Source organism: Triturus cristatus, chromosome 2_1 (assembly GCF_964204655.1).
Source record: "Triturus cristatus chromosome 2_1, aTriCri1.1, whole genome shotgun sequence".
NCBI lineage: Eukaryota > Metazoa > Chordata > Amphibia > Caudata > Salamandridae > Triturus > Triturus cristatus.
The window spans coordinates 24349967-24376273 of record NC_140581.1 but is presented as its reverse complement, the minus strand read 5'-3'; the positions used below and the strand labels follow the sequence as shown (position 1 = coordinate 24376273).

The 26307-nt window shown below is 48.7% G+C and overlaps 2 protein-coding genes across 3 annotated transcripts in view; one reads left to right on the top strand and one right to left on the bottom strand.

The window, feature by feature from the left end:
* Nucleotides 1–9301, bottom strand: part of RGP1 (RGP1 partner of RAB6A GEF complex) — a 163934-nt gene extending 154633 nt beyond the window's left edge. The window contains exon 1 of one of the 2 annotated variants that reach the window (XM_085627710.1): nucleotides 8988–9301. The gene's annotated coding sequence lies outside the window, so the exon portion shown is untranslated. The remainder of the gene's footprint in view (nucleotides 1–8987) is intronic. The other variant, XM_085627712.1, reaches the window with a different exon arrangement.
* A 93-nt stretch (nucleotides 9302–9394) lies between these two features.
* The window catches only part of GBA2 (glucosylceramidase beta 2), a 258273-nt gene continuing 241360 nt past the window's right edge, over nucleotides 9395–26307 (top strand). Inside the window, exons 1-2 of the mRNA XM_085627706.1 lie at nucleotides 9395–9772; nucleotides 10101–12452. Coding sequence (XP_085483832.1) covers nucleotides 12280–12452 — 173 coding nt within the window. The 5' untranslated portion in view covers nucleotides 9395–9772; nucleotides 10101–12279. The remainder of the gene's footprint in view (nucleotides 9773–10100; nucleotides 12453–26307) is intronic.

The following is a 26307-nucleotide window of genomic DNA, read 5'->3' as shown; positions in this document are numbered from 1 at the left end:
CTCGCGGCCCCCGCTTCGCGGGAGCCGCTCGGAATCTGTCTTGGTCCACGAACTTTGTTACCAGCATTCAACTCACCGGAGGTATCTGTTGGGCGGAGAAGTGCGGGAGTGGTGACTTTCTTCTTCCACACGGGTCCCCGGGACTGCGAGTACCAGCAGCCCTACTGCCTTGCTGATTATTTGCTGCAGCTGCTGGCTCTTCCCGGCCCCTCCCTCCCACTATAAAGCGCCTCGCGGCCCCCGCTTCGCGGGAGCCGCTCGGAATCTGTCTTGGTCCACGAACTTTGTTACCAGCATTCAACTCACCGGAGGTATCTGTTGGGCGGAGAAGTGCGGGAGTGGTGACTTTCTTCTTCCACACGGGTCCCCGGGACTGCGAGTACCAGCAGCCCTACTGCCTTGCTGATTATTTGCTGCAGCTGCTGGCTCTTCCCGGCCCCTCCCTCCCACTATAAAGCGCCTCGCGGCCCCCGCTTCGCGGGAGCCGCTCGGAATCTGTCTTGGTCCACGAACTTTGTTACCAGCATTCAACTCACCGGAGGTATCTGTTGGGCGGAGAAGTGCGGGAGTGGTGACTTTCTTCTTCCACACGGGTCCCCGGGACTGCGAGTACCAGCAGCCCTACTGCCTTGCTGATTATTTGCTGCAGCTGCTGGCTCTTCCCGGCCCCTCCCTCCCACTATAAAGCGCCTCGCGGCCCCCGCTTCGCGGGAGCCGCTCGGAATCTGTCTTGGTCCACGAACTTTGTTACCAGCATTCAACTCACCGGAGGTATCTGTTGGGCGGAGAAGTGCGGGAGTGGTGACTTTCTTCTTCCACACGGGTCCCCGGGACTGCGAGTACCAGCAGCCCTACTGCCTTGCTGATTATTTGCTGCAGCTGCTGGCTCTTCCCGGCCCCTCCCTCCCACTATAAAGCGCCTCGCGGCCCCCGCTTCGCGGGAGCCGCTCGGAATCTGTCTTGGTCCACGAACTTTGTTACCAGCATTCAACTCACCGGAGGTATCTGTTGGGCGGAGAAGTGCGGGAGTGGTGACTTTCTTCTTCCACACGGGTCCCCGGGACTGCGAGTACCAGCAGCCCTACTGCCTTGCTGATTATTTGCTGCAGCTGCTGGCTCTTCCCGGCCCCTCCCTCCCACTATAAAGCGCCTCGCGGCCCCCGCTTCGCGGGAGCCGCTCGGAATCTGTCTTGGTCCACGAACTTTGTTACCAGCATTCAACTCACCGGAGGTATCTGTTGGGCGGAGAAGTGCGGGAGTGGTGACTTTCTTCTTCCACACGGGTCCCCGGGACTGCGAGTACCAGCAGCCCTACTGCCTTGCTGATTATTTGCTGCAGCTGCTGGCTCTTCCCGGCCACTCCCTCCTCGATTACTATAACTGTCTCCCCGCCTACGCGTAAGCGGGACGCGTGCGGGGCGTACCCCGGGGCGAAGACCGGGCAAAGAGCGGGCCGTTTGAGGCCGTTCGAGGTCTGTGAGGTCTGGTCTACCCCCTTTTGTATTGTTCAAACTAGTCTGTGCGAGTGTAATTGTTATACAATTTATTATTATCATATCCACACAGTAAGGTTGGGGGTTGCCCCTGTTGGTTGTTGAGCTATGTCTAGCAGGTTAACACGGAGCAAGGCCCCAATTGGTGGTCTTCCTATCAATGGTCCTATGGACGATTTTATTACTCGTACCAATACAGCTATAGACCATGAAATTTCCAAACTCCAGACTCGTGTTTCCCTGGAATTGGCGTCCGCTAGGAGATTGTCCCAGGTAATCGATTTGTCGAAAAAATCTTCCCTGGGCAATATAGCCACAGCGGTTACCCCGCCACGTCCAGCTATCCCCCATTGTGTAGTTACACATGTTGATGTCCACCACACTCCGGCTTTCTCTGTACTACCCCCCACATTGGAGCCACTGATTCAGGATAGTGCTGCGAACCGGTCCATAACCCCTCTCAAGCAAGATACTGGTTCTAATAATCCTACCTCGGCAATGTTCTCCTCTAGGCACACTCTTAGTAGAGCCCATCAAGCTAAAAGAAAATGCACCTCTCGGTCTGCTTACCGTCGTAAGAAGGCCAAAATTGTGATTACTGAACATCTGAATGCGACTAGTGCTCCGGTCTCAAATCCTATAGGAGGGGGTGTGACCGGGGAACATTCACATTTTGAGGGGGTTAAAGATGAGCCAGCTCCTGCTTCCTTGACCACCTCCTTGGTTATTGAGGCAGGAGAAGAGGGCATACATGTTGAGAGTGGGGACAGGAACGAAGGGGAATTTATAAGTTTAGTTTGGGAAACCCTTAAGAAACTTCTTTCTCCTCTTGATCTTAGACTCTCACGCATTGAGAACCATTTACTCGAGATGGAAAAGAGCATTATTGCTCTGGCCACTCTCGGTCTGAGAAGTCTAGAAAACCAGGGTTTTCCTGTTGCTGAGCCTCTTCCCCATGATATGATCCCTCAAGTTCCACAACCTTCCCCTCCTTTACCAGTTATCGCACGATCGGTGCCTACATCGGGGCCTGCGGCTGGGCATCATAGCTCAACCGCCTCTATACCTAAAGCTCCTAAATGTCCCACCCCCCAACCAGTAGTTAAACCTAATATAGGTGTGTTGCATAGACCCCCTCCTAGGGAAGCGGTGCTCCAATCAACCAAGAGCCCTCCTGCTAAGAATAACTTTAGAGGGGGTTTTATCGATCTCCCTCCAGAGGCTAATGATTATGTGGTTGTGCTGACGAATGTCCCCCAGTTAGGAAATGGCCAATACGAGAACCATTGGTCTCTGAAGAATAAGACAATCCATTGGCTCAATGCGAATAGACCAATCCCTAATGGTCAGAGAAGTAGAATTTTAATGGTACGTAGAACCCCCTGGGTGGGCCCCTCAAGGAAATCTAGCGCTGGGGATTGCATAGTGGTGACCTTTGAAGATCCTTTCATGGTACACCACATCTGTTCCTGGCCCATTGGCGAAGGTTCTCTCGTTATACCTAGGCCTTTGTCCTTCTTTTATCCACCGTGTCTTAGATCTACACGTGATGAGGACTGGTCTCTAGTACACCACCGCAACTGGAGGAGCCACCCCAAAAAATCCCAAGTTTTCCCCATAAATTGGAATGTCTTTTCCACTTCTAATCGGTTTACTGGGCTTGAGGAGGTAGATTGACTGGCATGTCAACCTGTTCCCCAGGATCCTTTACCACTGGTACTAGGGCATAATGAACCATCTTCCTCTCCTTGTGTGACCGAACCCTCGGCTGTTAGCCCACCAACTTCAGAGGGAATGCTGTCTGTTCCATCTATGGAGGCGGCCTCGATTACGCTGTATTCTTCTGATTCTCAACCTGTAATGGACCAACTGGCCCTACCTTGCCCGTTTCCCACGATCTCAATCCAGCATGTTCCTTTAGCTAGGAAGCTGACTGATGTAACAATGGCTCCCTATTACCATCAGATTGAGCCATTATCTAGGACAAATAGATCTGCTGCGGGGGGGGCAGGTCCTGTGATTAAATTGGCCACATTAGATGACCCTCCAAGACAGACTACCTCTGCCGACCCCTTGATAAAGATCATATGTTGGAATGTGGCAGGGCTCGCCCGTAACTTCGAAATTCCAGAATGAATGCCTTTCTGGCCCCCTACAACATCTGTCTTTTGCAGGAAACCTGGTGTCTTGAGCCTAGGCATAGAGTGGGCTTCACGACTTACTTTGTTCCAGCTTCCCACCAAAATGGAGGTAAAGGTCGCCCGTCAGGTGGCCTTCTCATATGGGTTAACATTGCTCTAGGTCTAAGTGTCACTCAAAAGCCCACGCATTCTCCTGATCTCCAGAGGATAACCATTCTATGCCCAGGGGGTAGGAAGTTGGAAGTCTTTAACCTTTATCTAAGGGGGGCCAGGGGCGGGTCATCCACATTATCCTCTACAGGTCTGGGCAGCGATTTAGCCGCCTGCAGTATCGACTCTTATGTTCTTCTGGCAGGCGACTTTAATTGCTGTTTTGAGCCATTGGCTGTGGAGGATATACTGGATACTTGGGATGAGGACACAAGGAGAGGTATTCCCATCCTGACCCTAGATCCGATTCCCAAGTGGACCCAGAGTGCGGTAGACATCAACGCGCTCTGTATGGAACATGACTTAAGACCAACTAACGGCCGATCTAAATCGGATATCCTGGGTGCGCACACTTACAACCGGATAGGCCGTACCTCCAGAATAGACTATGTTGTGCTGAATTATAATTTGTGGGCATTCCATTATGATATGGAGGTCATTGCGTCTTGTGATAGTGACCACAATCCTCTCTCCTTATCATTGATTCCGCCCTGGCAGGTGGGAAGTCAAAATAAGATTCCCTACAAGTGGAAAACCTCCCATGAGCTTGACCCCTCGGCCTGTGGTAGGCGCCTAAAATGGGCTAAAGTAGAAGCGGATGAGGGAAGGATGGCACAGGCAGGGACCGCAATGTTAGCGGCAGGGCAGCGCCTGGATGCCCTGGGTGTCTCCAGCCAATCTGTTTTACCTTTATTCACAGAAACCATTGTGGTGCTAAGCGATTTGTTTATTATACCTCAATCCAGCGCAAAGGTTTCTGTGAAGGGTGCTCCCAGGGCAAGAAATAAATGGTATTCTTCAAAATGTCGGGTTGCCAAGGGGGAACTTATTACCGCAGTTAAAAACAAGGATCCAGGCACCATCAGATTGGCGAGGAATCTCTATAAAAAAGTTGTGGCAGAGGCGAAGGAGGCCCATGACTTTAGCTTTTGGTGGGATTTAGCGGAGGCAAGTACCAGAAAAGACTCCAAAGGGTTCTGGGATCTGCTAAGAGCCAGGGACAAACCCCTTGATTCGCAGTTCACTTGTAATATTTCTGGCGATCTCTGGTTTGCCCACTTTTCCAAATTGTACTCTGTTCAAAGTGGGGTACCCATCCTTAAAACGGGCCTTCATGCCAGCCTACCACCTGAGATTTCTACCAATGCCTCCCCCTTCAGCATAGAGGAAGTTGAAGGGGCAATCAGTCGTATTGTTTCTAGTAAGGCTGCTGGTCCCGATGGAATTCCGGGGGACTTGTTGAAGAAATATCCATCATTGTGGAGTAGATTAATTGCCGCTCTTCTGAATGAGGCGGTGTTGGGTGGTTCTCTTCCTGACTCATGGAGTGGTGCTGAGGTCGTCCCCATTTTTAAGAAAGGCAGTCGGGACGACCCAGCTAACTATCGCCCTATTAGCCTGCTTGATTCAACGCAAAAGGTTGCGGGCAAAGTGGTTCTAGGTAGGATCCTGCAGTGGGTTGAAGAAAACCAGGTTTTGTCAGATTTCCAGGCAGGTTTCAGATCTGGGATGGGTACTATCGAGCAGACGTTCCGTCTTTTAATGATTTACTGGAAGGTGGTTGTGCTGGGTGGGGGCAGCTTGTACTTGGTCTTTATAGACTTGCGAACTGCCTTCGACCTGGTCCCTCGAGCCCAACTATGGAATGTCTTAGATAGGTTGGGCATACCTCCCTATTTGCTGGCCTTGCTTATAAAGTTTCATGAAAGCAACTTTGCCCAGATTAGATGGGGTACCCAGGGGGATAAAACATCTCGTATCTCCGTAGACAGGGGCGTCCGCCAGGGTTGCGTGCTCGCCCCCACTCTGTTTTCTCTATACGTTAACGGAGTGGTGGAGCATCTGCTTCAACAGCCGTCAGATGCTCCATCCTTGGCTGGTAGGAAAGTTCCTACGCTCCTGTTTGCGGATGATACCCTCCTAATTTCCAAGTCACCAGTAGGTATCCAAAAGTTGCTTTCTAGCTTTAAGGCCTTTTGTGATACCAAGGGCCTGTCTATAAACATAAGCAAGACCAAATTCCTCGTTCTTAATCCTCCCAGGAAAACGGTTGTTCCCCCTACCTTGGACTCTGTTCCTTTGGATAGAGTCAATGAATTTGACTACCTTGGTATTCGTTTGTGTGCCAATATGAGTTGGAAGGCGCACCACCAGAAGGTGTTTCTGACACACAAGAGAGTTTCAGGGGCCCTGCTCAAGGAACATCGTGCCTCAGCTTTAAAACCTATAGGGGCACTGCTTGATATCTATAGGGCAAGGGTGGTGAGTGCAGCATTGTATGGTGCTGAACTGTGGGGTATACAGAGTGTTGACACCTTGACATACCTCGAAAATAATTTCCACAAAGATCTTATGAGGTTACCCCATAGCACCCCTACTATTCCTCTTTTGTTAGACGCAGGCACACGCCCAATTTGTGAGCAAGCTAGGCTACGTCCTCTCTTATTATGGGCCAGGATATGGAATGTCCCTGAACTGAGTAGTTATGCAGATGCCCTTAGCGAAATTCTATCCTTATCTGGCTGGCATAAGGTTACCTGGCTCAGGGAGGTTAAGCGTCTCCTTTTGGACCTGGGATTAGGAGATGCCTGGGCAAATAGAACAGCACCCTCAAAACAATTGCTTAAGAAGATCTATTGGCTCTGGGTGGATAATGAGAGGTTGTGTAACCCTAACCATTGTAAATCTGTCGCCCAGTTTTTCTTGGTTAAGGAGATCCCTTGCAGAGAACCCTACTTGGATTCAATCCTTAACCCGGGTGACAGAGCATTATACTTTAAATTTAGGGTGGGCGTTCTTCCATTAGGTCTGTTCACGTCTACTTGGAAACCTCCATACCAAACTATACCCTATTGCCCCTTTTGTGATTCTAGGGTCGAGTCTACAGCCCATTTGTTATTTGAGTGCTATGCTTATTCTGTGCCCAGGTCGAGATGGTTAAAGCCCTTATGTAGGTGTCTAGGCACAAGATCCTGTCTGGAAGCTTTACGCATATTACGTTCAGACGCCCGTCCCTTCTATGCCTGTTGCTTGGCTAAATTTTTGGGCTGGGCTTGGAGGATAAGATCTGTAAGAAAACAGTTGTTACAGTAATGTACTCTTCTTAATTTTTTTAGATATTAGACAGTCATGGAATTTAATAACTTTTTACCTTGTAATTGTATATGTGTTATTTATTGATTGTTATGTGTTGTATTGTTGTGCTTTTATGACAAACTGTCGAAATAAAGCTTTGTGAATGAATTATGAAATTTACTTTTAGCAGCAGACTAGCAAAATGTAAACAAATGGTGACTTTTTTCATACCCACATAAAATCGTTAACTGGACATAACATTTCACATAAAACACAGTCTGCATTAATCTATCAGCACATCAAAAACTGAACCAATTGAAAACCACAATGGCAATAGAAGGAAAAAGGGAAAACATTACAGAGAAGAAAAAAATGATGACTTTGGCAGGCCCTTAGGTTAGGGCAACAGAAGGTAGGTCTTGTGAGGGCCGAATCCTCCCTCCACTTGTCTCTACCTCCCAGCTGTCACTGCAGACCACCCACCAATAATCTATTACACCATTCACTCAGCATCCCAGACACCAGCGCAGACATGCAGGGAATGGGACACACAAGATACTGCACGTCATTTTAGAAATACAGGAAATGGGAACACACTGGATACAACACACCGCTTAGACATGCAGGGAACGGGACACACGTAATACTACATGCTAGCTCAGACATACATGGACTAGGAACGCACAGGTTACTAGACACAAGAGAAGACAAAGGGAGAGGGAACAAATAGGATGATATAGAGCAGAGCAGACATACACGGAACAGGATGATAGAATTCTACACACCAGGATACTACAAACGAGTGCAGACATACAGGACACGGGCACACACAGGATACTTCACACCAGGATAGTACAAACCAGCACAGACATACATGGAACGCGGAAACACAGCATACTGCACACCAGCGTGAAAATACTGGCAGTGTGGACACTCAGAGCACTGCACACCAGCATAGACATACAGTGTGTGGACACAGACCACTATATCAGCACAGACACAGGGTGTGAGGACACACAGGACACTATGCAGCAGCGCAGACATACTGTTTGTGTGACACACAGCATACTGCACACCAGCATAGATATACGGGGAGGGGAACACACAGTATACTGCACACCAGCTCAGAGACACAGGGAGCAGGTGGACACACAGGATAATACATACAAGCTCAGACATACAGGGAGTCTGTACACTGGATAAGCACACCAGCGCAGACATGCAGAGAGGGTGGACACACAGGATACTGCACACCAGTGCAGACATACAGGGAGGCTGGACACAGAGGATACTGCCCACAACCTCAGACGCACAGGATTCTGCAAACTAGTGCAGAATTATGTATGAAGGTGGACAGGGAGGGCACTGCACACCTGTGAGACATACAGGGAGGGTGGACAAACAGGATACTGCACACCAGCATAGACACACTGCATAATGCTCATCAACGCAGACAGGGAGGGGGGGGGGGGTGAACACAAAGGATACTGCACACCAGCACATACATACAGAAAGTGTAGACACACAGCCTAGTGCACACCAATACAGAGAGTGGACACAGAATAGTACACCAGCACAGACACACAAAGACACACAGGATAGTTACTACACATCAGCACAGACATTCAGAGAGTGTGGACACACAGCCTACTGCACACGAACACGGAGTGTGGACACAGAATAGTACACCAGCACAGACACACAGGATACTTACTGCACACCAACACAGACATATGGGAGTGCAGACACACAGTATACTACGCACCAGCACAGACACACAGAGAGTGTGGGCACACAGCCTACTTCACACCAACACCGAGTGTGGACACAGAATAGTACACCAGCAGAGACACACAGGATACTTACTGCACACTCACCAACACAGACATACTGGGAGTGCAGACACACAGTATACTACGCACCAGCACAGACACGCAGAGAGTGTGGACACACAGTCTACTGCACACCAACACAGAGTGTGGACACAGAATAGTACACCAGCACAGACACTACAAGGCGCTATGTAAATGCTAGTGTGCTTATGCAACCCTCCCTGCAAGAGCCTTACCTCCGGCCCCCGACAAAGACCCTGAAGTCAGCAGGGAAGGGGTGTTTACACCGTGGAGAGCTGTGCCACCGACACATGAAGCTTGTGATGTGATTGGTTAGGGGGAATGTCCCGCCCCGGATTTGACGTCATCCGAAAGGACACTGCCAACCCCGCTCGGACAGGATTGTTGTGTATGTGTGTGTGCATGCAATGGTGACGTCAGGCATAGGGGGTGTGGCTTCAGAGTAATTAATATATTCGTTAAACTCTAGCTGCTAGACGAGCACGCACGGTCACCGGCCTCTTAAACCGGCTCTCTCGCGGTTGGACCTTCACATCCGGAGCAGAGATGGTCTATTCCGGGGCAATAGACGGCGACGGTAGTGTCTTCCTAGGCCTATGAAGCGTCACTTCCGGGGCGGGCTATTGCAGCCAGCCAATCGGTGTGTGCCTGTGTTGTGCTTCCACTGGGACCCCGTGTTCCCCTTGCCTAGCTCCCTCCCTCAGCCCCCCGCACTGGAAGGAGGGCCCGCCCCCGCGGACCCGCAGGAGCATCTCCCGCGGACCCTGGAGCTGCAGCGGGAAGGGCTGGGAGGAAACCGGCCCAGCAGTGTCCACAGGGAGAGAGGGCCGGTGCAGGGTCAGGGAGGGGGGCACCCACAGAGGGCACAGACCCACCCGGGAGAGGCTGCAGAGGGGGGGACCGCTGCAGACTGAGGGCAGGAGGGACCCAGGGCAGGTGACGGCTCCCGGCAGGAGGGACCAGGGCAGGTGACGGCTCCCGGCAGGAGGGACCAGGGCAGGTGACGGCTCCCGGCAGGAGGGACCCAGGGCAGGTGACGGCTCCCGGCAGGAGGGACCCAGGGCAGGTGACGGCTCCCGGCAGGAGGGACCAGGGCAGGTGACGGCTCCCGGCAGGAGGGACCCAGGGCAGGTGACGGCTCCCGGCAGGAGGGACCCAGGGCAGGTGACGGCTCCCGGCAGGAGGGACCCAGGGCAGGTGACGGCTCCCGGCAGGAGGGACCCAGGGCAGGTGACGGCTCCCGGCAGGAGGGACCCAGGGCAGGTGACGGCTCCCGGCAGGAGGGACCCAGGGCAGGTGACGGCTCCCGGCAGGAGGGACCAGGGCAGGTGACGGCTCCCGGCAGGAGGGACCAGGGCAGGAGACGGCTCCCGGCAGGAGGGACCAGTGGCAGGTGACGGCTCCTGGGACAAGTGAAGCCAGTGACCCCTAACAGAAGTGCCAGAGGCTTGGTGGCATCTCCTAAAGACGTGGATGCCCCTATCCGAGGGCAGAAGGGGCAGCCACAGCAAGGGTGCGTGGCATCTCCCGGTTGAAGGCAGATGACTTACCACAGTGACCGCAAGTGACCCTCCACTGCAGGGTCAGACACAGCCATCGTCAGAGGCTGTCACGGTATCCGGTGACGGGGCTGAGACACAACGTTACCTGTCCGTCACCGACAGAAGGGGGGGGGGGTGACAGTGAGAGACTCGGGCACTCAATGACGGGCAATGGCTGAGCTCCAGGGCCCCGAGAGGCACTAACCGCGACAGACGGTGAACGACTGACAGGCGAGGAGTGACTGGCGGCTAGCTGTTTAAGTTGAGACTGCCAGCCTGTGACGCAGGGTGAGGTGGTGACTGCCAGAGACCGAGGATACACGCTGCAGCTGAAATACAATAAGACACAGAAAGGGACATTGAGTGAGACGCCTGAGAGTGCTAAATGCTGAGAGAGGGACACCCAGTTATACAGGATGTAATAATATTTTAGAACTGGCGACTGAATATGCACAAGAGACTCTTTGTCACCGACATACAGTGACACTGACAGAGCCCTAGCTTATTTTTGACTGATTGTGCCAAAGTGACAGCCATACTGACGAACAGCGAGAATGGCTATAAAGTTGGCATGTGACAATGAGTGAAACACTGCTTGTGAGTCTGAGACCAAGAAACGTTTGTGTAATTGGGTTAGAGAGTTGCAATGGCACAGGGCGAGGGACAGTCTGTTCTTGATGCTGAGAGTCTAGCGGTTGTAGACAAGTGTTGAATTACTAACAACCAGTCACAGGCTGGCAGAGACGCGTTGTGTGGGTATTGGGACAACATGGAGTGACGCAAATGCGGAGGACAGCAAGCCTGCATATTTTCTCAAGGTGTGATGTCATGGAGCAGAAACGGTTATAGACGTATGTAACTGGTTGAATTTTGACCTCCGAGCCTAGGAGGTAGAGGGTGCCCTTTCTAAATGACACCTGTAGCTACTATAGAAAGACCGTAGGGGTAGTAGACCTTCACCTCCGAGACTGGTGGGTTCGGACAGCCAACCTCCATGGGTATCGACCAGCCACATTGATGGGTATCCACGAGACATGTGAGGACGACGGTTGGACTTCTGACTGAAAGGCATTCATTTCACGGGAAGTCTGGGCGAGAGCAAAGGCTGAGAGCAGTACATGGGGTTTGATAAGAGGACCAGGCAATGAATACACTCTCCTTACTAATGGAACATCTATTTGGGTGCTGCCCATCATTCTCCGATGCCCTGCTAGGTGGGCCTCTCTTGTTGCAATCGTAATTCCACTCTTGATTGGGCTGACCTACAGTGATTGAGTTTGAAACTAGAGAACAGATGATCGTCCACATGGGGAGAACGTTTTCTGATCCCATCAAGCAGTTTGACGGCGCCAGGTCCATCAAAAAAGGCTGACCCAAGTCTAGCTCTCTGTATTCTTCCCCAAAAACATCAGAGGTTGCCCAGTCTTACTGTCGTATGCGGTTACCTGTAGAAGGGGCTGGAGATGAACACTGTTTCTTCCTGAATTCGTCATTCCACATCCCTTTGAAGTGGAGTAAACTGACCCACAGAACGTGATGTGCCAACGTTTGTGCAGTTGGACATATTATTTCTGATCAGGTTCTGCCACTGGACATCCATTTCTGAGATAAATGGTTCTGCTATTGGCAAGAACACATCCAGAGTCTGCTTAGAGCCTTGCACCTGACTGGATGATCACTCTTCTGAACCCCTTCCTTTCTTGTTTTATCTGAGACCTTGAGGCATGAGGCTCTGTAGAACTACCCTGTTCTTCCACTCAGTTACTGTCGTACAGTTGTTGCGAGCTTCGGCTGGGCCACCCTGCACTATAGGCGTGACTTGTACTATTTAATATTGACCTTTTTTAGGTCGTCTTTTCTGCCATGGTGAAAGATTTAAGTTGAAAAGCGCTCCTCTGGCTGAAGTCTTGGAGATTGGCAACAAAGGAGCAGAGGAAGCGGCTTTGTTGGTTTTTAGCACTGCACCATGGCCACAAGAAGCTTAATGGAATCGTATGAGGGTGTTGTGCATGGACACAGAGTGCCAACCTTTGGCTGGAGGATCTGTTTGGACCATGACTTCGAGGAGAAGAGGAAACCATTTCAGGCTTCGAATGTCTCGCTGGTGAACAAGATAATCCATTTCCCCATGGGACTGCGGTAAGTGATGCACAAAGGCTCACTTATGGGTCTGAATTAGGTGTACAAGCTTGTCCATAAATAGCCAGATCCTTGCCAGATTTAAGGATATCCGTATAAGATACATTTAAAAATAATGTACATTGAATTAATTTATCTGTGTAGTTATCCTGACAATATCACGTGGATTCTGCCTTATTAGACATTCGTCGGACAATCCTTTAGCAAGTAATATTGATATGGCATATTGTACCAAAATCTGGTCCAGATTTGTATGTTTTGCAGCTTGTGTAGCTTCTTCAAATTTTTATCAGCCCGTGGCCAGTACATTCATTTAAGTGACTTTTCTTGCTCTAATGCAGGTTAAGCTTGTGTGCTAAGAAATAGTTGTATGTATGTAGTAGTATGCAGCATACTTGTGCTTTTGATTGCAACAACATTGTCTCTGAAATTGTGCAGCACAAGCTGACTGCACGATGTAGCCTCACCACACAGCAAACACGCTGATCAACAATTGAGGCTTTAGTCGCACTCTCAGACGAGGTGCAGCACTTGCAGCAGCAATGCAAGCTTCTTACAGACACGTAAAAGATAGTGAACCATACCAGTGGGCTCTCTCTCTCACATACTGGCTCACACTCATGGTACAGCCCATGCAGCACCAATGCAAGTTCCCCGGATGCACACAGTTTTTTGCAGATACTTGTACATGTTCAGTAGCAGTGAAACATTATTTTACATAGACGGATCAGGTTCTGCACAGGTAGCACCATTGCAAGCTTCCTACAGGCACATGGAAAGTACTCGAGGGCTCTCGCTCTCAGACATGCACACACACACTCCCCCCCCCCCCCCCTCCCTCTAACAAATATACTCTCCTCAATCTCTCTCACATGCACGGGCAGCAGCACAGCAAGCTTCTTCTACACATAGAAGAGGTTACAGCATGGGCAGTAGCAGCAGTGCAACATTCACTCACACAGGCCAAGAGTCCAGCACAGGCAGCAAAAACAGCACAAACTCGCTAACTTGGGTCATCCGTTCTTTAAAAAAAGTACTGTAAGCAGAGGTACAGAGAGAGTGGGCTTTGGGCCAGCCCTCTTCAGCCGTTGGCCTTCATGGGTTTTTCATGGTTTGTCATTGCTTGGAAGGCTGTCTAGCAAGACCGTAGCGCTTTATGGATGCTTACGTTGCCTCATTTGTGTAATTCTTTTTAAGTCCTGGAGGCTTAAAATGAGTTTCAGCTTGTATTTGAAACAATGTTGCGTTCTTTATGTATTTTGGATTGCTGACATAACATTTTATTGTTCGTTTTCTGACTTTTTTTATTTTAGGGAGTGCTTGCGGTTTGGATGCTTTAGCCTGCCATAAAGAGACTGTGCTGTTGGCACTGATTGTCTTTTTGCGTTCTTTTTACTTTGCCGTCATGATAACATGTTGTAGGATTTGTATACTTGTAAAGTGAAGGCATGTAGACATAGACTTTCCAGAAGAAGAAACAATGCTGGTGCTTTGTCAAAAGTATCTTCTATGAAATATTTTGCTGCGTAAGCATTTAAAGTTAACCAGTTAGAAGATAAACTTCATCTTCTGACTCCTTTGCATAGTGCTCTAATTTGCGGGTACAGTCCAACTCTACTAATGTAGTGTATTTAGCAAAGAGGCTCCCTGCTTCCCGATTAGTGTAGTTAAAGACTTTGATTTATTATGAGTTTTTATATTTCTATATTTATATATGTATTTTTTTTGTTGCCTGAAAGGCAAATATAATTTGATCTTTCATTGTGGCTGATTGAGATCAATTTTCTGTGGTTGCTAGACATTCTAGACAGTGGGAAAGATACTAACAGGCAAGTAACTACACTCCTCCTGGAGTGTTGTACTCTGGCTCCTGCTGGAATCTGTTGTCTATTGTTTCACCTGCCTCCTCCGGGTCGACTCATCCCGCTCCCATCACCTGCAGCAGACACTGTCCTTGCCCCTGGATTCTCCTTCACCCTCCTTTTGTGTTGCGACCCAGAAGTGTCCCCCTTCATGTTTTTCAGATCTCGAATATTTGCTAACATCTAGATCGCCACCTTCTCTTCCCACAAGTGGCTCCTTAGGAACCATCTTGTCCTAGTCGTAGGTTAATTTGGAATCTTCCTTCCCGCCCCCCTCGTGGAATTGTAGATTGGTGTTCTGTGGCCAAGCTAGTTTGATTTCAGCCTACTTTATGTTTTGTTTGGAATGAAGCAAACACAAGGAGATGATGATGATGATGATGATAAAAGATTTATATTGCGCAAGACAATAACCCGCAGGTCTCAAGGCGCCTAACAAAAAGAAATAGAGATATAAATGTACAGCCTTACACGTAGGCTCGCAGGAAGAGGCGAGTTTTAAGGGCACTTCGGAATCTCTGTAGGGAAGGTAACGACCTGAGATCCAAAGGAAGATCATTCCACCACTTAGGAGCCAAAGTGGAGAAAGCCCTGCCACCCCACCTAGCTCTTCGTATACGGGGGACTGTCAGGAGCAGTTTCCTGGAGGAACGCAAGTCCCTTCCAGGAGTATAGTGGGAGATGATAGAGCCAACTCCCATGTCGCTATTCCTTGCAATGGCTCTATAGGTCATACATAAGACTTTAAACCGTACTCGATATTCTACCGGTAGCCAATGCAGTGTTTTCCTGGCCAGAGTGGCTGAGGAGCGTCTGGGAACATCCAGAACAAATCTAGCAGCGGCATTCTGGACTACCTGCAAGCGCTGTAGTAGGCTCCTATTTAGCCCCGCATACAGCGCATTACAGTAGTCCAGTCGTGAGCCGATGAGAGCAACAACTATTTGCTTTCTGGACTGCAGGGAGAGATATTTCCTGATTCTTCGCAGGGTATGAATTAAGCCCCAACAGGTAGAGATGGTTCTACTAACCTGTCCGCCCATATCCAGGGCAGGATCTATCATCACCCCAAGATTCCTAGCAGATATCGTGGGGGAAGGGCATACTCCCAGCGAATCAGGCCACCAACTGGCTGACCAGATGTTCTCATTCCCTCCAAACACCATCACCTCAGTCTTCTCCCCATTCAGTTTAAGTGAATTTTGAACCATCCACTGACCAACTGCCTCCATACAAGATCTGAAATTGGAGGCAGTTGGTACATCTGAATGGGAAAGAGAGACGAGGTTCTGGGTGTCATCTGCATAAGAGACTACCTCCATCCCGAAAGTTCTAATTAATCTGGCCAGTGGGGTCATGTAGATGTTGAATAGGGTCGGACTAAGGGCCGACCCCTGCGGGACCCCACATAGCACCGGTCGGGATGGAGATAGGAACTCTCCCAGCTTGACTCTTTGTTCCCTTCCTTCAAGGAAGGAGGTCAACAGATCTAGGGCTGCGTCCCTCACCCCCACCTCCCTCAGACGATGTATAAGTATTGAGGGGGGAGAGGGTGTCGAAGGCCGCAGTTAGATCTAACAGGACCAGGAGGGTGGTCTGGCCCCCATCCACTCTAGTGCGGATCTTATCAAGCACGATAGTGAGGGCCGACTCAGTACTGTATTCCCTCCTGAATCCGTGCTGGGAAAAGTCCAAACAGCCCGAGCCTTCCACAAAGGCAGCGAGATGCTTGTTTAGATGTGCCTCAAGCATCTTCGCAGGGGCTGGAAGCAGAGAGATCGGACGGAAGTTTTTTAGGACCTCCGGATCAAGGGAGGCTTTCTTTAGCAGAGTTTGGGATGAGGGATGGTGCGCTGAAATGTTTCAGACACTCACCCCCAGTCACAGAGCTAGGTTGAATTCATCATTGTTCTTCAGCTCACTTCGCCACCCAGTTCAGACCCAGCCATATGCACATCAGTCGTCTGTGAAAGTTTATTTAACATGTATTTCCTGAAACTCTGGCACGGAGAGACATATTTCACATGCCTGGTGTCTGCTGATGATGCTGCCCACTTAGTACAGGTCTTGGTATGCAGGCACATCTAAGGGGTTTATTTAGTAATATCAGACCCAGAAATTTAAGGTAGCATGGATAAGACACTTCCATGTCATATTAACATTTAGTGACCATCTGATTTTTGGCCTCTTATGAGCCCAAGAACTTCCGGCACAGGCTACATTTGTGTCTAAAAGAAACAACTGCGGTATAAAAGTCCATGTTAATCAGCCCTTGTTTGGTGCTTGTATTGATTCCCCTTTGTAAATGGTGATTGCTTTATCCCAGGCACACAACGGTAACCTTGAGTCTTCAAGGACGATTATCTCATCAGGCATAGTTAGCTTTAACCTGCCAGACCCACCTGAAGCCGTCTCTGGGTTGGTATTGCATCCTGCCCATTCACCAAGTGATGGCTGGATTGATTACACAGAGCTGTGTGCTCGTACTGGCCCATTCACACATTTTAAACCTAGATTTTAACTTCATGAAACTGTTACAGCAGACTTATCCACTGAAATATGGTTTATCTGTGAGACCGCTCTGAAATGGTGGTGGCTGAAGCTTTTACACAGAACCATAACTTGTAGCAGAGGACTCCTTAATTAATCATGGTGGCCCAGGAGCAAGGACGGCGATGGGTCAGAGGCAGGTAAACGATGGACTAGGAGAATGCCAGCAATATTCAGTGAATAGCAATATCTACCTGGCATTGCTCATGCTTACCTTTGGCCCCTGTAAACCTGGTGGTCACATATATGCTGAGAATATCCATAAGCCACAAGGGTGTGGATTTTTTTAAAAACTGTACTTCCCCCATGGGACAAAGTATTAAAATAATCCACTGCATTGATGGCAAAGCAAATGTATCAGTTTCAAACGTGTGCAGGAAGAGCAGTAGAAGAGAGAGGCTGACTACACAAAGGAGCACAATATCTAGCTTGGAAAGTGCAGGTCTGAGAGTTTCTCTTTTAATAGCATAATACCTGTATCGATGAAGGGAATGTCATGAGACTCACAGATGGCACCAAGGCAGACCTGAGAGGGCCAGGCTAGATTGAGGTGGAGAGAGCAGACACTTGAGCTGTGTATTATTGAAAGAATCACTAGGCAAGATTCAAGAGAGCAGGGCTGGCCAGATATTAGAATAGGGACATCTGGAGAGGCCTATAGCGAGACCCAAGGACGAAATTGAGGACGAATTGAGGTACCAGTGGTCTAGTATTGTGAAAAGGCACACAGATTATAGAGAGAACCTTAGTGAAACAGAAGTGTAGAGGGCAAAAATACCAGAGGATGTTGGAGGGAAACTACTGAACAGTATTGAGAACCCTTTACGGGTAGCAATGCGAGAGGACATGTTCTCTTTAGGAATTGCGAAAAAGCTGTACAGTTGTTTGATATGGAAAATAGTGGCACAGGCGCTCCTCCTAAACAGGTTATGAAAACTCCAATTAAAAAAACTATTTACGAAGTCTCTCGTAAAAGAGATACCGCACTCTGTGCAGCGCATTCCAATCACGACATGATAGGTGGGAGTTTTATTTATAAACAGCCCACCCTTATGTTATATGGAATCTCCCCCATGGAGTGTGCAGAACCATCTTGTTGCTCCGGCTGATTTGCTTCCCTTGTGAATATTAACAGGAGCTTGGGAGGGTCTTTCTAAGCAGGATAGACTGTCACCTATGTGGTACCTGTGTGCAGGACTTAAATAATGTCGTATTTGTCTGTCTCCTACTACTACCTTCACAGCGTCAATATCTAAGACGTTTGTTCCTAAAGTATAACATTGCTACAGCTGAGGAGGCCCGAAATTGTCTTCCCCCTCCCCCCCCGAACCAGTTTGCTTCAAAATTGTTAGCTTTTTAATAAAACATTTTAAATCTATATTAGAGAAAGACTATGTTGCCCTGTTTAGTTGTAGTAGGCGCACAGGTTCCCTTCTGAGCAAAATCTAATGAATCTTATAAGTAGTACCTTTGCGTTGTTTTTATCAGAAGGTTGTAAATTGTTATAGAGTTTAATGGTATGATATGTTTTATATTGACTACTTTAGGGTTTTTGGAATTGGTGCTATAGTTGCGCTCTTGCACTTTAATCTCCCCGTATGCTGCTATGAATGCCGTCATGTACAATTGAATATCTATTATCCATGAAAATTGTATCTGTTAGTCCTTGTGCATGTAGACTGAATAATCAGATTTCTTAAAGGATTTTAGCTTTTTTTTCCATGCTCGAGCACTCTCACTTTTTGTCATCCTTTAAGCTGCTAGTTACTGTGTACTGTATACCGAAATTTAGAACTTTTTAATCCCTTTGTATCCTAATCCATGTTGAACTAAATGCACTTTTATAAATGTATCTTGGCATCCTCGTAAATGCACAGCCATAGTCGTATAAGAATCTAATGGTATAACTCGCTTTGCCCTGCCCTTGTTAGCTTTGTATTTGAAAGGACTCTGAAACTGTTTTTGTGCTCACATCGCACCTCTTTGCAATTCACATGCAAAAAAGAATTTTGTATCGTTTCATGAAAACTAATTCCTGATGCTGTGTGTTTATTAGCTTGTTATAAGTGTCGGTTGATCTGGTAAATTGGAGTTGTTTGTATATGTTTTTATGTGGAACTCCTCTGAGTTCCAAATCCTAATAAATAATTGAGTTCAATTGGAGGGAAATGCAGCTGGCAAGAGAAATATAAATGTACCCAAATCATGGAGTCCAGGAAATAAAAGGTCAAACAATCTTAGAATAGAGCGAGAGTAGGTCGACCCCAGCAACACACCGTGGACAAAGGGGTGTCTACTGCCAGTAAGTGCATATCTTAATTCGAAAACCCTGCTCTCTCTGGCATCGGACATCCACTGTTACTAAGGTGCGTGCACAGGACAGCAGGGGGAAAATGGAGTGTCGGATATACAGTTGACTCGAGAATGGGAGCGCGGACTGGGTGGGAGAGGGGGACCATGAGTGTCCTGGGATTGTTCGGGCAGGGGTGTTAATCACGAGGTGGCAGACGAGGCACTGGGGGCATTTTAGAGGAGAGGCTGTGGTGTTGGAGACAAAGCTAATGACTGGGGAACCAGGTTTGAGTCCCAGCATCGGCTCAACATCCTGTGATTCTGGGCAAATTAAGATACCTCAGCAGCTCTGAAAAACTACTAATTTAATGTAACAGCAGCTCAAGTAAAGCACTTCAAGGTATATAGGGCAACACAAACAACAGACCATGGTTAAAGGGCAGCAGGTCCCAGAAAACAAAGGGCGGGGTCCTGTCAGCACAGGAGGGAGGGCCATGTGTATTTCAAAAGCAGAGGTACTTGACACATCTGCTGCCTGCTTACTTGTTACTCCTCCTTCCTCTGCCTCCTATTCATCACTTTGTCCCTGCTGCTTCGTATGAGCCAATCTGGACAGCCCTGAAAACTGTCAGAGCCATAGATGACAACAGGCCCGACTTCAGAGGGGAGACTTACAGTTTGAAGCAAAAACTGCTTTATTTTAGCAGCCTCTCTCCTGAAAATGCCTCTGCTTTACTTAAGGTCTATGGGGAAAATACAACCCCCCCCATTTTTAGGTCGAGCTTATAGCGCTTGCAATCTGTTGTATGTACTTGTGGGGTCTGACTCCTCCCACGCTTTTGGATTGGCTTTTGTGTGTGCCATTTGAAAATCGTATCCTGCAAATGGGTAATCGTGGGTGTATGTCCGACCTTTTTTCAAACGTTTACTCCCATGGAGTATTGCCTTGGGAGCGAGCAGCTGCGCGGACGGTGGCAGCTGTGAGGCAGGACGCACGCTTGGTCAGACAGTGTTTTTAGAATGTATTTAGGTTCCCTCCCCATTATCTCCACCCCCTCCGGCCTCTCTCCCGCCCGTCACTTTCCGCTCTCGTTGCTCTGAGAGGAAAGCGAAAGAAAGTGGCCCCGGACGTTTAGCAAATGTCGATGATATTTTACTTTTCCTTCCTATAGTACTTTTCAGCCTTCTCTGTGATAATGTTCCATTTTGGGGCTAAAGTGGGAGGTATCGTACGTACTAAGGGAGGCTTGTGATGGGTGAGATGCCACCTGCCCCCACCAAGAAGTAGAAAATCAATGACTGCGGCGTAAAGCCTAATTTCACAAAAATGGTTCATCATTGAGGGCATGTCTTAGTGTGGCAATTCCGCATTGCGTTCGGTATTGGCTGGGTTTTTCCATAGACTACGGCATGATGAGTGGTCTCAGGCCTGCTCCCTGCCTGCTCACTCTCTTTCCTATTGGAGGCTGTCTGTCTGTCTCTGCAGAGGGCAGTTGCCAAGGCACCTTAGCTGGAATGTTGGTGTGACTACACAAGGGCTGCTGCAGGACAGGTGAATAAGCATTAATTACACTCATTAATGGGCGAAAGGTAACCGAACAGCCGCTGCACACTGGAAGTTTCGGCAAGCAAGCATGCCTCTCTTATGACTGTTGTTTAATTCCAGGGCGAGTCTTGGAAGGAGGCACTTCTACTATTCGTTGTTTTAATGATTATATTTGGATCTCCACTTGGCTTACTGATGCAGGACATGAGATCCTTTCCTGAAGTTTCTAAGACAACCATTGATCTGTGTACACAAAACATGTTTATAAATATGTATATTCAAGAGGTGAAATACTGAATGTTTGTGCAGTTTTGTTTGTCGCTTATGCAAAATGACAAAAATAGGGTACTACTTGGAGCCAACTCCAGTCAAGAGGCAACTTTTCACAGCTTGGGGATTCACCGGCTGACATTTCTGAAAGTATTCTTCAAAGCATACCGCATCCAGATAGGAAGCTCAGTAACCGGGCATGGTCACAGGAAGCCAGTGAAAAGAGCACAGCAAGAAGGAGACGTGGTCAGACGTCATTTGTTTCTGTGCAGGTCACAGGAAGCCAGTAAAAAGAGCACCGGATGGAGGACGCGTGGTCGGACGTCATTCATTTCTGAACAGGTCACAGGAAGCCAGTGAAAAGAGCACAGCAAGAAGGACACGTGGTCCGATATCATTTGTTTGTGAGCAGGTAACAGCATGCCAGTGAAAAGAGCACCGCAAGAAGCACAAGTGGTCAGATATCATTCGTTGGGACTCTGGCCTGGCCACTGCATGGACGGAGATTGCAGGAAGACACACAGGTACTCCATTGCAAGGTCAAGCCTTGAAGATGTGAATGAAGGCATTGCCACTCTTCATTTAGGAGACCAATAGGAAGGGCAGTGTGGGCACCAATCTGTGGGCACAGTTTACACTCTAGTAAGGTGCTGCCACCCCATGCCTCTGGCAATGGTTCTGCCATGTACCCAGAGAATGTCCACAGGTGACCTCCCATAGAGTGACGGGATATGCTTCAGCATGATAGCAGATGTAGTGTTGTCTTAGGCTCTTCCACACCTGGCAGTAGGGAGAGTGCTTGTAATGGTTCTGACGCCTCATCCAATAAGCTGAAGATACACCAGGTGTCCTTCGCGTACACGAAGCAGTAAATTCCATCAGAAGGGAGCTGAGTGGTCAATGCAAAGGCTAATAATAGAGCAGGAAAGCATTGTGTTCATTCTTCAACAGAGGTTTGTTCAGGAAGTCTTCTACCTTGGTCTGTCTTTCCACTATTGCGCTACTGCTTCAGCAGAACACACCTGTTGATTCTTTACGTCCTGGCGCATTACTACAGACGCCAAGCGAACACTCCGATAAATCTGTTCCTTGAGTCAGATGGTAGGAGTTGTAGCGGCCTTCTCTGGAGACTTCCTCACCCTCAAGAGTTGGGGAAGAGCAGATGAAAGACTGAATGAGGGGATGCTGTGACATGAGACAATATAGGGAAGAGAAGAGAGTGCAGACTTGGCCTGGAGTGTGGTGGGGGAGCATAAGAGGATCCATACATACATACATACATACATACATACATATATATATATATATATATATATATATATATATATATATATATATACAGCCGTGATGAAGTGAGAGCTGGCCACAGTGGCTGCTTATTGAGTGAACAGAAAGGAGACCGGTATACAGTGAGACTGGGTGTTAGTAAGGGAAGGTCGTGCACTTCGTAATGGCGTAGTTGTCTGTATAATGTACTGTTACCAGTGCTTTAAAATATACATGGACTAGACTTTAGCTCCACCCACAGGAGTATTAGGGTCTGACCTTGCTCCGGCGTGGAGTGCAAAATCCCTCCCTCTATCACAGACCAAGGATCTCACATACACACACTATCCATACATTCGCTGGTGGGGCCCATAACACCAACATTCACTCACCATTAGTCCGTGTGGGAGGCGATTATCTTCCAAACGCTGGTATGAGAATGAAATACCACTTCTACCCTAATGAGTGACAAAACTACACCACCTTCTGTTGCTCATTAGGCCCTATATTCCATCTTTGGCATTCCTCGTTTTGTTTCTGGTATTTCCGGAAAACTGGCTTAAGCACTGCTCTGGGGGGGGTATTTTAACAACCAGTGGCAAGCCAACATGTCTTCTCGTTGAGACCTCTTGGCTCTACCAGCGCCTATTGTTCATGCTGTACAGCATTAGCAAAAATGTTTACAGCTTAAAATGAGAAACCAGCATTGGCATAGCCAATAGGTCTCGCTTTTGGGACCTTATAAGTATTTACTTATGCAGCACAATATCCATGGTGCAACAACATCAACTGTTGCATGGGTAAACACTTATAAGGTCCCAAAAGCGAGACCTATTGGCTATGCCAATGCTTGTTGATGCGTTAGCTCATAGGATGTTTTGATTGTGGCTCGGAAGTTTACTGAGCGCTTTATCTGAGCATTTGCCTCCTTCAGTGTGTTATGATTAGCCTCACACTCACGTGCAGCCAGCGAGAACAGAGGGTCAGCTGCAGTGATGACAACCTCTCAGTGTGACCGTGCCAGGCTATCCTGTTTCATGGCGCTGTTAGTCAGGCTGCTGTTCTGAGCTGGCTCAGTCTAACTCTGAGAGTCAGGCTGTAATGAGCAGTGAAGGCCCCAGGGGGAGCTGCAGTAATTATGATAGACTCCCTCACAGCTGGTGCGCGCTATGCGTTTTCATGGTCTGTAGTTTGCATTTGCCCATGTACCCCATCTCCTGTACCCAACTGTGCCAGGCTGTTTAGGCTGGCTGTTTGGACTTAAGTGAAACTCTGCTCCATCCGAGCTCTGTCAATTTCATACATTACCTAGTCACTTTGGAACGTCGCAGAATGTACTTTTTAGACCAAAATGGGCGAAAGATTCATTAGACACATATCGTTTTTCCTGCTCTTGACACTGTGCCTCTCAAAGTGACACATATTTGTGAATGTCACACACCGGCTCACTGCAAGCTTGGAACTGTCACACAAAAGCAGCCTTAAAACGTGATCTTCTTAGAGTTTCTCGTTGCTCAAATGAGTTAAATTTATGGATATTTTTATGTTTCCCTCGTCTTCATTGCTTGGTTTTGCTTGCGAGAAAGTGACACTCCTAGTCGGTGAATTGTCACTCATAATTGCACTGAAATTGTGAAAATGTCTCGAATAAGCAATCTGGAAACTTCGCAGCTATGCGACTGGTAGCAGACAGAGGGTCTGTGAAGAGGTGTTAACTTTTAACCGGAAGAGGGTCAGTGAAGAAGCGCCGAGTGTTGGCTGGCAAGAGGGTGGGTGACGAGCGCTATATAAATTTAAACAAGATGCTGACAGTTGGCTGTTAGGACAGCGAAGAGCATTGCTTGACAAAGCTCCCCTCAGAAAAAAATGTATGACACCTACTACGAGGAAAAAAAACCGAAAGGGGACATATTCGGAATCTTATTATGGCTATGTTCTAAAAGAATACTTTCAATTGGGCGAGGCTGTGCAAGGAAACGGCTGGGTCCAGTTAGCGCGCGCTAACCGTAAAATTCTGCTACGCTGGAGGGAAGCCAAAAAAGCTATCGCCATTGCGCAAGGCAGCTAATGATGACACCTACGAGGGGCAAAAAAACGAAAGGGGACATATTCGGAATCTTATTATGGCTATGTTCTAAAAAAGAATACTTTCAATTGGGCGAGGGTGAGCAAGGAAACGGCTGGGTCCAGTTAGCACGCGCTAACCAAAAATTTTGCTACGCTGGAGGGAAGCCAAAAAAGCTATCGCCATTGCGCAAGGCAGCTAATGGTTTATACTTGCTTCGCGGCCACCATTGCCAAAGTGGGAAGAAGAACAAGAAAAAAACCAGCCCGGCAGAGCGTGGCGCGCGCGCTCTTGGGGGCGGTGGAGCGGACCCTTTGAAGTGCTCCCAAAAGGCGGATTGCATGGCGGCACGATGCGCGTGATTGTGCGCGTGCTAGCCATGCAATCCGCTTTTTGGGAGCACTTATCAAACCCGCTTACAATAGTCTTGCTTTGTGATCGCTTACGCGATAGCAAGGCGAGACCTAAAAAAGAGCAGTGGCATTGCTGTCATTTAATAGGTGTGTGTGCGCGCACCATGAGGCATGCTTGTATCGCAGGCACCATTTTTAGGTCTCGCCTGGCGTAAGACTGCGAGATTTAATGACTTTAGGAGATTTCTCTAGTGGGCTTTAAGCCCCGCCCTTCTTTTCCATTGGCTGGCGTCGCCGTTGATGCTAAACGGTGGCCAGCCATTGGAAAAGAGCGTCTAGTGACGTACACTTTTCTCTTTTAGAGCCGTCCCAGTTGGACTGGCTGCCCCGACTTACTGCTGGCGTAAAAGTTTTTTTTTATCTTTATGGGGCCAAACACATGGCCCCATAAAGATAAGAAACCAGTCATGCGAGGCAGTCCAACTGGGACGGCTCGCGAGCCAGTCCAACTGGGACGGCTGTCCAAAACAGCCGGTGCCGAGTGTTCTTCATTTTCAAAGGATCAAATATCTTGTTACTGATATCCAAGCGGGTGTTTTTTTCTCCCTGGCTCTCTGCCCCCATTGTTCCAACTCCTTCCATCCACTTAACTCGCCTTCTCCCCGAGTCACTCTCTTCTATCCTCCCATTTGCCTGCTCTGCACGTTCTATACACCACATCGCTTTCTACCTCAGGGTCTTATCTGCCACCTCCCCCATCAGTACGCATGGGCACGTCCCATTTTTTTCCCCCCCTCACTCTATTTCCATTTGACCCGAAACACAATCTTCGCTTCCCGGTCTCACTTCGTCTCGCCATCTCTGCCTGCCCACCCTTCACTTTTTATCACTCTCTCGTCCGACTTGCTAGTTTGACCCCTCTCTTTCCACTTCTGAAGTCTGACCAGCTCCATCACCCTTCCGGCATCCCCACTGTCAGCTCGCCAACTGCACGTATGTCAAACCCCCACTTCAATCTTATCTCACCATCACCTTCTACGGTACCCACCTTCCTCCTCATGCGTAGCGCTTACTACCCCGAACGAGACCCTAAAGCGAGCCGCAGCCACTCTCTCTCGCTTCACCGTGCAGCCCTCCCATGTTGCGTCTGCACCTCCATCTACGTCGCCCGGTCATTAACCTTTTAAGTCCCGGCTATATCCTGTTTCAAATGATTGTCTTGATGCCCTGTAGTCCATTCAGTGCCATTAAAGAAACCATCACTACAGCTCCCAGAACACACCGGGCTATCAAATCCCAGGACTCGTGCAGTCTATCAACCCCACCACTCGTTTTGTGCGCCGTCTCACCCTGAAGGGCGATTCTCGGCCCCAGCCGTGCCTGTACTCTCTCTCCCCTCCGTGTTGTACCTCCTTCTCCAAAGCCACTCCTCCCAGCCTCAAACTTCAGGTCACGATACGTCATTGCCCTAAAGCCTTCTAATCGCTCGCATCCGGACCGCCCCGTGGAGTCGATCTTCATAGACCGCGTGCAGCGAAGGCTGGATGAGGGGGAGAGGCAGCGCAGTCATTGAGTGGGCCTGTGTAACCTGCAGTGTGGGAGGCGGGAGCTGTGCAGTAATCAGAACAAGCATTTGCAATGCAATAGGTCT